The 15519-nt window shown below is 42.7% G+C and overlaps 1 protein-coding gene across 1 annotated transcript in view; it reads right to left on the bottom strand.

Annotated features, from left to right (window-relative positions):
* RALGAPA2 (Ral GTPase activating protein catalytic subunit alpha 2) overlaps window positions 1-14275 on the bottom strand; it is a 175859-nt gene extending 161584 nt beyond the window's left edge. The window contains exons 1-3 of the mRNA XM_033154123.1: window positions 14136-14275; window positions 2682-2792; window positions 104-153 (exon numbers count right to left, since the gene is read on the bottom strand). Of these exons, the coding sequence (XP_033010014.1) occupies window positions 104-153; window positions 2682-2792; window positions 14136-14241 (267 nt within the window). The 5' untranslated portion in view covers window positions 14242-14275. The remainder of the gene's footprint in view (window positions 1-103; window positions 154-2681; window positions 2793-14135) is intronic.
* Between the last annotated feature and the right edge of the window lie 1244 nt (window positions 14276-15519).

The following is a 15519-nucleotide window of genomic DNA, read 5'->3' as shown; positions in this document are numbered from 1 at the left end:
CACTTTACAGTTTGTGGGGAAATAAATGTTTGTCAGAAATGTAACTTATTCACTATTATCATGAAGGAACCACAATGTTAAGTACTGAAATGTGATAACTTACTTCAAAAAGAAAGAGAATGGAGTCCAGCTCCTCCCTTTGTGACTTATTCCCTGGGAGAAAAGGAATGTTTCCAGTCAGTATGGATAAATACAACACACTACTCTGTTAATAAATCCCATCAGACTGCTAGCTTTCAAATTCAGTGCTCCGCTCGCATATCCACTACACAAAAGTATGCAACAGTACGAAGGAGAAGTATTGTAAGCGTACAGTGTCAGAAAATTCCTTAAGCTGTTTGCTCTAATAACTGACAGCCCACAAAATGACTCTCTGTCACACACATTATGTCTTAAGGAATATTTAGTGAGTAGAGAAACCAGGATGTAATGGGAAGCAAAATGAAGAGGGGTCCAATGTTCAGGAGGAAAGGATACTGGCCTGGTTTTCATGACATGGTAACCTAAAGTATGGTTTTCCAGGACTGTGAAAATGTTCAGGCTCCCTGGAAGCTTTGCTCTTCCCTGGTCCTTTTTGCTCCCACCCAACACTGAGCAAGGTTTAGCTTAGCATGTTCTCCAAACTGGGTCTTGTGGTTAAGCTCTCTCCTCAGCAACCACGAGCAGTAGCAAAAAAACAACAACCCTATATATTAAACTTTCCATAGCAGCATAAAATCTATCCCTAGACCAGCCATACTTTCCTTTTTAATAAACTGAAGTAGAATTGTAGAATTGCAGAGCTGGAAGAGACCACAAAGTCATCTAGTCCAATCCCTTATAATGGCAGGAACTTTTTGCCCACTGTGGGGCTCGAATCCACAACCACGAGCTTAAGAGCCTCCTGCTCTACCAAATGAGCTATCCCAGCCCCATGTTATCTTGTTGTTTTGAAAAAAGATACACCACTTAATGATTCTTCTCAGCAAATCAAATTCTTGCAAAACTCACTGTATATAGTATTTGTGTTTGCTAGGTTTAGATATTTACATTTCCTCATGGGTAATTTAAAAAGATATAATAATGACTTATTTGTACCTGGATAGGATTTAGATTTTATCAGAAATTTTAATGGAGTGCCAGGACTTGGAATTGGAGGCTCCTATACTCCTCCTTATCAATTTAACCTCTCTGGTCCCAGGGGCTTTGTTCAGCCACAGGGCAGCAATTGATACAATCAAGATAACTGAGTTATAATTTAACAAAAGCTTTACTGAAATGCACCTAAGCACTTAAAAATGAACACACATAGGTCACACTTCCTAAACGCTTCCTACGCAAAAATTCACTTATCCAAACACGAGGAATTAGTACCCAAACCTCACTATACACACCACATATTCAGATTTACAAACAGAAAACATTTTTTACTTCCTTGTTTCACTTTTGAAGGTTGGCTGAGGAATGGAGAGAGAGGGGGAGCAATCAGACAAATCAGAGAGCATTTTTTCCATCCTCCTTGTTTGCCTTTTAATTATTTACTGTACTGTATTAAACTGTAGTGATCTGTACTTTAGTATGGTTTCAGAGGGTTTTCCAGGGGGCGGGGGGGGGGGGCTTTGGAAGTCAAAATGTCACAGTCATTAACACATTAGAAATGTCCCCATAGAAATAAGTGGAAATCATTGATTTGTTATGCAAATGCTTGTCTAACGAACTATTTCCAGGGAACACATTATGTTTGGATAGCGGGACCTGCATGTATTAAGTACAATCACACAAGCGTGCAAAGGGATAACAATTAAAAGTATCTTACACTTCTAAGGACATAATATTTTAATAGCAAAAGTTTTGCCTCCTTTTTGCAATCACATAAAAATGTGTACAGGGAGGGGAAGATGTGCTAAGCAAGGCTACATCTTACGAAAAACTGTCACTTACTAAAAATAAATAAATAAATACTTTTTATATAAAAAAGAAGAAGCCCCAAGCTAGACTGAGTGGTTTAAAAGACTTGCCAGGAGTCTCACAACCAATTTTTTCATGAGCTGACAACAAAGTCTGAACAGCTGCAGCAAAGTTTTCCAAAGGATGATGGTGCTGTTAGGTTTGCTGAACTTTCCTAACTTGTGTTAAAATACTATGGAGCATTAGATGGCTTTACGTCCTTTAGCTCTTTCACAGATGGATGCTGAAAGGGGAAAATGGCTGTTTTGAACAACAACAGAGGTTTTAGTAAAGCAGGGATCAAGAACACTTTTTGAAAAAATTTGAAACAAACCAGTTTTAACAAGGAGAAGTAGAGATGGCTGACACCAAAAAGCTAACATAATAGAGCCTCTCCAAACCGTTCTCACTGTACTCAAACCTTATTTTGAACTGCCACTTCTCCCCGCTCGGTATCATTCCCACTTGCTCTACTCAAACCTCTGCATTGTTAAAAATCACCAGTCTTCCCCTCTGTTTTTCCTGTATTGCTCCAGTGCCATGGCCACTGCTGTTGGGCAACCTGCCTTCACTTTGCCCTGCCCCACCAAACTCTGATTCAGGATTGTGATGAGGCACCACATGTCCTCCAATTCTTACATTTTTATTATATAGAGATATGCCAAGAGTGGATTTTTGGGTCTAGTATGTAAACAACTTAGTATTAAGCAACTTAGAAGAATATACTAACAAACAAGGCCACTTAAAATTCTTACCTTTTTGTTTCAAGCTAGTTTCCAGTGTTATGAAATTTTCATAGAAGATAAAATAAATCTGAGAATAGTTAATCTCAAAAAACTGTTTAAGTTCACTTCCCTCCATAGCATCTGTAAAAATAAAAAACAACACATGTGAAAAAGGAGAGCATCACCAGCATAGAAATTTAGAATTAAAACCTCTACAGAAAAATAAAGCAGCAGGAAAATAACACTAGAAGTATTAATAGAAATACATGGTACAATGTATAAGGTGGCAGTGTTCAAATGGCTTGATCTTAAACACACCTAACTTATTCAAGACTTCAGCTATTGAAGTCACACAATCTCTTTGCAACCTACCGAATACAATAAATGTTACCTATTTTTGAAGCTCTTATTTTAGATCCTATAATCAAAGTTTCATCTCATATCACTATACTGAAACTATAACCACTGGTCCGCTTGCCTTAGATGGGTAAAGGCCTCCCCTAAGCAACCATGCAGAGAAGCTATTATAAACTGTAAAAGAACAGGATCACTCTTTCCTTCAGATTGCCAATATGTCACAAAATTTTGACAGATATATGCAGATAGGCAAGCAAATAAGAAGTCTGTAAACTAGTCGCATTTGTAGACTTATTTGCAAGACAGTCTTACTCTGACCTTAAGGTGAACATTCAGATAATCAGAACTTTAGATAAATAGAAAAAAATGTAAATTCTCTTGCCTCCCTTCCAGTGAGATTGGAGTACACAATAAGTTTATTTTCATGTGTATCTCCCCTATTAGATCAAGAACCATTCACACAAAATGGCGCTGTGCAAGTGCTTTCCAGGCTGGACAACTGCATCAGGCATCAAGACACAGTCCCTCATTTCCCAGCACTGGATCAGAAACTATTGGTACTTATGACCTGTGGAGAATCTAGGCTGCTGTATTAAGGTTCCTCACAAAGCATTCACTTTATCATAAGGCTCCATAATTGACTCCATCAATTACATCTTCTGAAGACACTTGCTCTTCATGCACTTTACTGTAGTGTGCCTTTCCACCATTACAGTACATCATGGACTAAACCAAGCTAATCTATGCACAGATTACGTGCAGGGTGAGATTAGGCCTAATGACCCTTCACCAAATCCATCCCTATGACCACAACCTACACTAACCATTGGTGTGATCTATAGAAGGTGGGAAGGACATTAGAGTGTTGGTGTAGTAGGGCCTTGAAGAACAAGGTGAAAATGGAAGAAAAGAACCATGTACACCAACTTAAGCAACATGGAAGGAAGGTAGGACATCAACATAATCTATATATATACATATACATATACATATATATATATATATATATATATATATGTTCAAGATGGGTGTGCGGATGCGAAGGCCTTCCTCCATAACCGCTTGACCGGTTGTCTTCAAATTTGGACACAACATTCCTTGGCCGTATGGGAAGGTTCTTAGGTACCTAGATTGCAAAAATATCACACCTTTCCCAGGTAAATCCATGAATTTGTGCAAAAAGCGCCCTCCAGTGGACGTCAAAGGAACACATGCTTTACAACAACAGACTTCAGAAGAGGGTGGGGGGAGGAACTTGAGGTGGCCTCAGCCAATAGGCTGTTGGTGGGGGAGGGGCCGAATCAACCTTTCGCTACCACCGCCATAACAACTCCTTGCCTCAGGCTCGGCCAATTCCCATTTTAAAACAGTGAGCAACAGACATGAGAGTGCGGAGGTGACAGAACAAATCACAGCACAGGAGTTCAACAGAACAACCTGTGGAGAGCCAGGCGAAACCGGGGGGGGGCGGAGAGAAGGGAGGTAGGAGATCCACACAGTTTCGGAGTGACCACGGAGAGTGCGGGGGAGGAACAAATCACGCCGCGTGAGTGAGAGGAAGATGAAAAGGTACGGGACTGAGAGGAGGCACGCAGAAGTTCATCAGGATAACGTGTGGAAAACCAGGCGAAAATGGGGGGGGGGAGGGAAGACTGAAATGGGGCACACGGAAGTTCGTGGGGATAAGCTGTGGGAAACCAGGTGAGAACGGGGAGGGTGGGGAAGAGCCACAGCAAGGCATGGCCGGGCCAGCTAGTAAACTATATATTGTCGTATCATTCCTCCTGCAGGAGGAAGGGTGGGATATAAATTTAATAAATAAAAATGAAAGTAAAAAAAGAAACAGTTCAGTTTTAGGGAAATTATAACTCCACTGAGTATTGTCCTGTCACCTTTCTGTGCATTAGGAAAGAGATACTGCTTTGGGAGATTAAAGTGGCAGGCATGTGTACAGTCTTCCAGTTAGATCAGACAATGCTTTGTGCCCATTGCAGGAATACAGGGACATTGTCACTTTGATCGAAACTGCAACACAACAATGGCCCAACTACTGAAATACATTCTATGTAGAGCTTCCTTTAAAAATGATTCACAACTATACAACTTTGCAATGGTTTCTGGGCTTGTAAGAAACTGTCTCTTATTTCCTATACAGCTACAAGTGGGAGGGACTCAACATTTAGGCCATAGTCTCTCATATCAAGCTCCTCATTTGCAGCTACTGTACTGCCTTTTAACAAATCCTGTGCATGATTTTGCAGACTGGAACTGTGAACCCAAAGAGCAATTCCCACTACAGATACACAAACATGAAACATGCTCTACAAAGAGGCTCATCTTCCTCTGCCATCCTTACAACTGCTGGAAACTTAACAAAGGCTTGCTGTTCAAATAAATAAAATTAGATTCTACCACACAGTAGCTACGTATGTACATAATAGTAAAATATGATTTAGCATTACTGTAATAGCCTAGGATGCAATATGTGGACCGAGAACTCCCAGAAGTGCAAGCTGGATTTCGAAGGGGCAGAGGAACCAGAGACCAAATTGCAAACATGCTCAGGATTATGGAGAAAGCCAGAGAGTTCCAGAAAAACGTCTACTTCTGCTTCATTGACTATGCAAAAGCATTTGACTGTGTCGACCACAGCAAACTATGGCAAGTTCTTAAAGAAATGGGAGTGCCGGATCACCTCATTTGTCTCCTGAGAAATCTCTGTGTGGCACAAGAAGCTACAGTTAGAACTGGATATGGAACAACTGACTGGTTCAAAATTGGGAAAGGAGTACGACAAGGCTGTATATTGTCTCCCTGCTTATTTAACTTATATGCAGAATTCATCATGCGAAAGGCTGGACTGGATGAATCCCCAACCGGAATTAAGATTGCCGGAAAAAATATCAACAACCTCAGATATGCTGATGACACAACCTTGATGGCAGAAAGTGAGGAAGAATTAAAGAACCTTTTAATGAGGGTGAAAGAAGAGAGCGCAAAATATGGTCTGAAGCTCAACATCAAAAAAACTAAGATCATGGCCACTGGTCCCATCACCTCCTGGCAAACTGAAGGGGAAGAAATGGAGGCAGTGAGAGATTTCACTTTCTTGGGTTCCATTATCACTGCAGATGGTGACAGCAGTCACGAAATTAGAAGACGCCTGCTTCTTGGGAGAAAAGCAATGACAAACCTAGACAGCATCTTAAAAAGCAAAGACATCACCTTGCCGACAAAGGTCCGTATAGTTAAAGCTATGGTTTTCCCAGTAGTAATGTACGGAAGTGAGAGCTGGACCATAAAGAAGGCTGATCGCCGTAGAATTGATGCTTTTGAATTATGGTGCTGGAGGAGACTCTTGAGAGTCCCATGGACTGCAAGAAGATCAAACCTATCCACTCTCAAAGAAATCAGCCCTGAGTACTCACTAGAAGGACAGATCCTGAAGTTGAGGCTCCAGTACTTTGGCCACCTCATGAGAAGAGAAGACTCCCTTGAAAAGACCCTGATGTTGGGAAAGATGGAGGGCACAAGGAGAAGGGGACGACAGAGGATGAGATGGTTGGACAGTGTTCTCGAAGCTACTAACATGAGTTTGGCCAAACTGCGAGAGGCAGTGAAGGATAGGCGTGCCTGGCGTGCTCTGGTCCATGGGGTCACGAAGAGTCGGACACGACTGAACGACTGAACAACAACAAATAGCCTAGGAAAACATAAGGTTCACAAGTCCATCCGCCCTGCTCCTTCTCACTGTGACTGCAAGGAGGAAGTTGGGAGTTTTCACTTACATTTTTTTAAAAAATAACTAGTTATTGCTCAGAAGCAGAACTAATTTGAACAATGGTGTATTTAACTAAACATCAATGTTTGGTTCGCTTATTTCAGTGAACCACAGTTAAGACTAGAGATGTAAAAAACAAAACAAAAAACTCCAGTACACATGGGTAAAGAAATTCCTGCAATTCACATGTTCATTTGAGGTCAGGAACAGAAATCATACAAGTCAATACAAGCAATATTTGCTGTAATTTTTAGTACTCAAACATTACATAAATGATAATTTTATTTACTGCATTGCTTCTGCCATTTCCCTTCCAACTGTGGCCAATGAACAGTGTGCTTCAAAACTGATAGGATTAATACAAAGCATTTTACATATAGAATTGCAACTCCAACTTATATTTATTATATCAGCACCAGACATTCTGATACCAATGCTATATTTTTATGTTGTGAACTGCCCTGAGATCTGCAAATGAAGGGTGGTATATAAATGAAATAAAAAAATAAAAAATTCTATGATAACTGGCTCCAAGTTCACATGCAAGCCCAGGATATAGTGCAGATAATGAAATACAAAGTAAACACTGTGCTTGTATTAACTTTCCCCCCATGAGCATAAAAACTCATCTATATTTTGGTCACAGGTCCCAATTAAGAACATGGGCCCATTTTACCCATGCCACACCTACCTGGCCTAGGGCTGGGTGATATCAGCTTTTCAACATCACAGTGTATTGCTAGCCAAACATCGCAGTTTGGCTATATACCGCGATGTTGAAAAAACAAGTGCACTTGCCTCTGCCCACAAGACACTGGGTGAAACTGCCCCACCACCTCAAGAGCTGAGGCGGTTTCACCCAGGCTCACAGGCTGGGACAATGGATCTAGTTTGCGCTGCTCAGCTGAGCGGAGGTAAGGTTCCCCCCTCCAGCTCAGACAGCCCCAGTGCTCTCACCGCTCGTGCATGAGCAACGAGAGCATCAGAGCTCCTTTATTTGCTCACTGTGGGGAGCGGCAATTGCGCTCCCCTCGCAGAACAGTTTCACAGAGCCCCTGCCCCCAAATCAGGCTGGATACTTCTTTAAATGCTCAACTGAGGCAAGGGCAGCTGCACACTCCTCAGTCGAGCAGTTTAAATATGCAGAGGTAGGAACAATCTGTGTTGGCACCTCACTGATACAGCTTGTTTCCCCCCCTCTGTTGTATGAGGGCAGAGTGGGATGGCAGTTTCACTCATCACTGTATCACTGGTGAAACTGCCGCGGCACCCGAGTACCTCCAGCAGACACTGCTAGCAGGGAGACTCAGGAGCGGTGGCGGTTTCACCAGTAATATACCGTTGAGTGAAACTGACATCGTGGTCTGCTCCTCATAACGGTCCTGGGCAATATATTGATATATCACGCAGGCCTAACCTGGCCCCACACCTGATGTGACATCAGGTGAGGAGCAAGTGAAAATGAGCTGCCAATGCACAAGCAGGAGCCTTCAAGTGCACTCCTAATTTGCATTGGTAAGGGAGATTTGTTGTCACCACCAACCCACTGAGCAAGACAGCTGGGATCAGCTGTAATAATACTGCGTTCCCCACAGGGAACTCCATAGCAAACTGATCCTTGAAGTCACTGAGTCAAGCAAGGATCCTTTGCAAGCCGCTTGCAAAGAGCCCTACTTAGTGCTTTGAAGCAGAAAAGATTGGCTGATTGGTGGCACTTCAAAGCACTATGCAGGGCTCTTTACAAACCCCATCATCTGGCATCATCATTACATCGGCCACTGACAGGCTGGTGGATCTGTCCAACTGTCAAATCTAACATGCTCCATTGCCACATATTTGTACCATATCTAAACTACATTTCCTTCTGTTTTTATCAGTGCTCACTCTCAAGTTCGCAGTGTTTTATGTTTTGAATTGAAAGCAAAGAGATTTATATTCCTTAAAAAATCATCCAAATGACAGTGAAATTTTAGATAAGGCTGTTTGGTAACAAACGGAATGCATAGCTAAATGCTCATCTTTATAAACAAATATAAAATTTGCACTGAAAAAAGATAATTTCCTAAGGGTAAATCAGATTGATTCTATTAACAGGTAGGTAGCCGTGTTGGTCTGCCATAGTCAAAACAAAATAAAATAAAAAAATTCCTTCCAGTAGCACCTTAGAGACCAACTAAGTTTGTTCTTGGTATGAGCTTTCGTGTGCATGCACACTTCTTCAGATACACTGAAACAGAAGTCACCAGACCCTTAAATATAGTGAGGGAGTGGGGAGGGGTATTACTCAGAAGGATGGTGGGAACGGGTGATTGGCTGATAGGTGTGGAAAACCTGTTGATGACTCTTAACCTGCAATTGGTCTTACAGGGAAAGGCAAGGGGTGAGATGGCTAAAGATAGCTTTGTCATGTATAATGAGATAAGAATCCAATGTCTTTGCAATTCAGCCACTTCTCTTTCCAGTCTATTTCTGAAATTCCTTTGTATTACGACAGCTACTTTGAGATCTTGTATAGAATGTCCTGGGAGTTTGAAGTGTTCTCCTACTGGTTTCTCTGTCTTGTGATTCCTGATATCAGATTTATGTCCATTTATCCTTTGGCGTAGGGTTTGGCCTGTTTGTCCAATATAGTGAGCTGAAGGGCACCGTTGTTCCAAAGTGAATACAAGCCCAGACAACAACCAGCAAAGTATTCAGATATTTAATTGCCTGAATAGGGAAAAATAATCAGACAAAACAATGGAGATTTGGAATAGGATCTACTGTTTCTTTTGGGGACCCAGGGCAAATAGCAGCTTGGGAATGGGGATTCTCACCAGGGAAATAGCTAAAGTTCCATATTTATTTAGTTATTTCATAAAATTTATACACCACCCGATTGTAAAAAAACAACCCCACCTCAGAGCGGTTTACAAAAATAATCTCCACCACTAACTTGAATCTGAAAATCTGCTTGAGGGTCTGGTGGATGGAAAAGCTCACTGAAAAAGTAGTGTGCATATAATAGGAGCTGTTTCCTTTTCAATAATTTGATGTTTTTAAAGCAGTTGGGAAGTTCAGTGGGGCAGCTGCTGACTTGCAGTTTCAAATGAACTCAGATGAGCTGCACATGCTTCTGGATGAGACATCAGGAGTTAGAGAATTACAGGAAGCCCAGGTCAAGTATCAGGCAAGAGTCAGTCACATGAGAATAACATTATGTACTTGTTTTAATTGTTAACATAAAAGAATTTGAAGAGCAAGCAAGGTGAACTGAAGTCATTGCCAAACTATGGGAACTCTTATCAAAAGTATTCTGTGCCAGAAAATTGCATGTTTTTATTTATCTATTGTCTATTTTGTATTCTGCTTCCATTCATCTTTTGCAGGATGTACTAGGGTGGTAGTGGACAAGGAGAAAGAATGGAGAGACCTTGAGGGCCATCAAGAGTATCAAGGCAGGAGTAATAATGAAAAAAGAAGAGTTTGTGCAAAACACTGGGGTTCATCCTGACTGTTAGAAGCTCTGCTAATAGATTCAACATTCTTACATGAACCAACAGAACAGACTGAATAATTCATGACTCGATATAAAAGGAGACAGATAGCACTTTTTCTGGGTTAACACATGACTAAGATGAGCTAATGGAACAAACATTCACATTTTAACTTGCACTTAGCTCCATCAAGAAGATACTATTAGATCTCAAACAGACTTCAGATGCACTCTCAAACTTTTCTGAGACACATATCACTGCATCATACAATGCAGGTAAAAGGCAGAAGCAGTTTTAAGTCAATGGAGGTCAGTGGCCATGAACTGGCTTCAATTCTCCTAATACTGGTTACAAATGAATATGGCAAGAAATGTGCCCCTCCTCTAACCCCAATTTCTTGCACACAGCTTTTGGCTCATCCTCTTCATTTTCATCTCTTATCTAGCTTTAAGTACAGAGTAAAGACTACTTCCCTTCACCCAACTGCTGATGTGGTGTCCCATTTATGAAAGGTTCTACCCAGGCAGGATTCCCTTGCGTCAACGTTTATTGGGCAACCTTTTAATTTGCCCAAGTTATTTAACAGAAACTTTCAGATTAGTTTTTATGCTGGAATTTTATTTGTTTCATTTATATTTTATCTGAATTCTGGGGTTTTGTTTTGTTGATACTCCTGTTTGTTTTAAATAATGAATTATGCTATTCAAGCTTTTATCTTTTTAACCACTCTGCAAGTCTCTGAAAATCAGGTTTTTAAAAAAAGGATATCAATTATTTAGAATACAAATACAGTGATTTAGTTCCGGTTGCAAGTACTTTCATATTACTAGTTGTGCCAGGAGGGAGATGCGCATCCACATGAAAGTAATACAGCGCAAATGAATAACATCAACATCTGGACCAGATTTGTGACCAAAATTCCTGATCCAACAAGCGGTATGTATGCAGAAGTCTGTGAATCTACTTATCTAGATTGGTGTGAAAATGTTTCAATGCACCTGTCCTAATGCCTGAGCTTTACTAAAACACCCAGTTCTTTCTCACATCTTGTGCATCTGGCTTCCCCTACCTAAATGCAGAAGTTTATATTTATCTCTGTTGAAATTCATTGTGCTAGTTTTGTCCCAGTTCTCCATCATGGAGAAATAATATTGGATCCTATTTCTATCTTCTAGGTTTGTTTGTTTGTTTGTTTGTTTGTTTGCATCTAAAATTCGTAAGTCGGAGTAATTCGTAAGTCGAGGTACCACTGTATCCAGTAAAATCAATGGAGAGCACCTCCTATGGCCTGGTATATGGTATTTCCCTAAGTCAACCCCTGCATCCATTTACAGCTCCTCCCACCCCCTCTCTCTCTGAATAGAAGAGCCTAGAATGTGGATAATGTAATCAGTTTCCAGAAGAAACTGCCATGAACACCTCTAAGTATCCCTAATACATTGTACCTTTTGTGAATTTTAAATGTAAATCACTATGGGAGTTAACCTTGGCCACAAAACAGATTATAAAAATATTTTTTTATTCTTAAAAACTCTGCAGTGCTCCTACCTACAAACCCAATATACTTTCCTATGAATTCCTGGTTTTCCTCTTGATGCTATTAAACAAGTTAATTACACACATCAAGACTTCACAGTTTGGTTTACTTTGTTCTAAAATCTTTGGAGAATAAACCAATGTATATTAGAATAGGACAGTTCAGTTCAGATAATTGGAGGCAGCAGATATATTGCTTCTTCTTTAGTAATGCATTTTATCAAGGGCTTTCTGGGACTTTAAAACAGTTGTAGACTACAAGATGGGTTGGGACACATACAGTACAATCCTATACATGACAACTCAGGACCAGTGGTCAGGGATGATGGGAATTGTAGTCTCAAAGCATCTGGAGGGCCAAGGCTGAGAAAGCCTGGTCTAAGCAGTACTACTTCAGCCTGCAGGTAGGCGCTCACTCAGTTGGATACACCTCCCAACACACACAAAATTATCCACCTATAAAGCTAGATTTAATGGAGAAAGGTATCAATCTTAGTCTTCCCCTGGTTTTCCATTTGCAGGTATTTTTCTAATATAAAATATGAAGCAGCACAGCAGGAGGGATACACTGTGAATTAGGCCATTATCTTGTGCAACTTCCTGGAAGATCAGGGTTCTGTTTACTCATAGGAGGGTGATAAAGTTAGGTAGAATGGATGTTTATTTTACTCAACAACTCCCACCTCCCCCACTGCTTGACATAATCCAGCCAGCTCAGATTTCAGAGCCAGTGGAACTGCTTCAAGGCTCTGAAAGATGGTTCTGCCCATGCTGGCAATGGACAATCCACACAACTGACAAGGACCACTGCAAGATCAAAACAAACTGTGAAATTCACAGTGAATGCACATGGGGTGAGTGCAATAATATTATTGTCCCCAAGGGGAAGACACTGCTCATATTTCCAGTATAGCTGAGAGCACAGGAAGTGGCTATGTTGGGCATAACCCTAGTTTTAGATTTCTACAATATGCTTTTGGTTCAAGTTTAACTAACAAAAGCTGGAACAACTGAACAGAGAAACCAGTTCCTTATCATGATCTAGTTACATCAAGATTTGTCTTCTGCCTCCTGGCAACATGCAATACCATGAATCAGGATTCACTTTGACATTTAAAAAACCACTTCTTTTTAAAACTGCAGCAGAACAAGCCAGCAACTTTTTTTAGTGCATGTAAGTTTGAGGCACAAGGATGTTAACCCTGTCATTGTCCCTTGCTTACAATACACCTGCCATCTTTTTTATCTCTATGTAGAGCTGCTGATCTCCATACCCCATCACAACAATGTACTACTCTAACAAGGTAGGTTATGAGGGGTAATCAAACACACACCACACACAAGGGGGGGGGGAGCTCTTTGTGAGAAGAGAATGAAAGCAACAGTTAGAAGAGGTCACAGGCAAGACCTTAGGTGCAGACATCAAACATGGCAAGACAAAAGAACTAGCTGCAGAGATTGGTCCAACTTAGCATGCATTCATAACTGCAGTGAGTGTTTGAAGTACGAGGTAAAGGTAAATAGGTAAAGGACCCCTGGACGGTTAAGTCCAGTCCAAGGCGGCTTTGGGGTGTGGTGTTCATCTCACTTCAGGCCAAGGGAGCAGGTGTTTGTCCACAGCTTTCTGGGTCATGTGGCCAGCAAGACTAAATTGCTTCTGGCGCAATGGGACACTGTGACGGAAGCCAGAGTGCACAGAAACGCCATTTACCTTCCTGCCGCCGCAGTACCTATTTATCTACTTGCACTGGTGCGCTTTCGAACTGTGTTTGAAGTACACCATGTTCATGGTATTGCTTTCCTTACAACAGTAACTTCTTTCCCACCCCACTACACATGTGGGGGTTGTGAGAATCATAGAATTGGAAGGGATCCTGATGGTCATCTAGTCCAACCCACTGCTATTCAGGAATGCTTCCCACAGCCATCCCTGGGTGAGCTCTAACCACCAGCCTTTTGGTTAACAGCCAGACCCATTGACCCACTACACCTCCTGAGGTTGGGGGGGGGGAGACCCACATAATAACCTATCTCTGGGTTTAGTTTGGTTTTGCCTGTGTGTCCGATTGTAAGTGGCTTTGGGCTGCCCTGGGCAAAGCAACTGGCAAATTTCGTAAGTAGCGATGATTGTGATCATGACGATCTCACACGGCAGGGATGGGACTCTCGGGGCGTCCCTGATTCGTACCCTCCGTCCCTGCAGCCCCCACACCGGCTCCAGCGCCGCTGACCGGGGCAACCGGGACCATTCTCCGGAGGCGACCCTCCCGCACCACCTGCGAATTTGCCTCCGCTTCCGCCTGGCGGGGCTCCCTCCCTGCTGCCTCCACTCACCCATCAGCGCCCTGAGGTGCTTGAGGCGCGTCAGGACGTCCTTCCGCGGGTCCAGCGCTTTCTGGGTGGACTTCTTGACATCGGCGTGGCCCCTCCGAGAGAACATCGTGAGGCACTTTTGGGGGGGGGGAACGGACGTGAGGGGGGGGGCGTCGCCCTCGCCGTCAGCGCGGCAGCCACCCAGCGAGGGCAGCCGGGAGACCCAAGGGCGCTGCGCCGCCTCCACAGCGAGCTTCGCGCCGGCGTCTGAGGAGGGCGAGCAGCCGGCTTCCACTCAGGGAGGGAAGGAAGGAAGGAAGGGCGGGTTGAGGCGGCAGCGGCGGCGGCGGCGGCGAGGGGGGAGGGGGAGGCACCGGAGCTCCTGAGGGAAGTGGGCGGGGCCTGGCGAATGACTACTGTCAACCGCCTCGGCGAACAGCGAGGCTCGGAAACACCCGCCGCGGAGGTCCTTTTGTTTTTATCTTTCGTAGGCGTGTAGTCTTGATTTTCTCTTCTCCGGGGCCAGAGAAGGGCGGGCGGGGCGGACCAATGCCTGCCTCGCTTTCTCTTCATCCGACGGCGCAGCGCGCGCGCGCGCGCCTCGAAACAGCGAAGCCCAGTAGCGGCGGCGAGAAGGGCGGCCATCTTTGGAAGCTTTGCTGGCGTGGGTCATGCTGGGAGTCGTAGTCCTTGCGGAGGCGGCTGCAGCGCCGGGAGGCTCTTCCCTGTGCGCCGCGGTCGTGCGCGTTTGTATCGCAGCACGGAAGCAGTTTCCGTCGTGACTAGATTGCAACCCCGCAGGCGACATCTTTGATAGAAATGTATATGTAACAGCCTTCCTTAATTATTCTACTGTTAATAGCTTGAGGCGCTTTTTAAATATTAACCTTTAAAAAGTTTTTACCTATATTTATAGTTTATTTATTTGGTTTATTCAATCTGTATACCTAAAACTGCGGTTTGCTGGCTCTGTGCACTTTTGATTAAGGCAGTATATTGATTTACTTGGGAAACGAGTTCTTGCAACTGTAATGTGGGAATAAAATGCGCCGTGTTATGAAGTCCTTGAACGTGCTTCTGAGAAGGGAAGCCCCACTGAAATTTGTGACTATCAGGTAGCCGTGCTTTCAGCTTAAATTTAGCAAGGAAGTGCTTGTGTTGGACCATCTTATTTATCATCATTTATTATATTTGTATACTGCCCTTCATCTGAAGATCCCAGGGCAGTTCACAGCAGAAAAATACAAAATGAGAATACAAAATACATAATAAAACAAAAACAAAGCAATAGCCCCCTTCCCACAAACACATTTTAAAAGCCATAGAATGTTAATTAGCAAATCGCCTCTTTGAAGAGAAACGTTTTTGCCTGGCACCTAAAGATACATTCAGATATTCTTTGGCA

Source organism: Lacerta agilis, chromosome 7, assembly GCF_009819535.1.
Source record: "Lacerta agilis isolate rLacAgi1 chromosome 7, rLacAgi1.pri, whole genome shotgun sequence".
In the NCBI taxonomy this organism is placed as follows: Eukaryota; Metazoa; Chordata; class Lepidosauria; order Squamata; family Lacertidae; genus Lacerta; species Lacerta agilis.
This window is presented reverse-complemented; position numbering and strand designations above follow the sequence as displayed.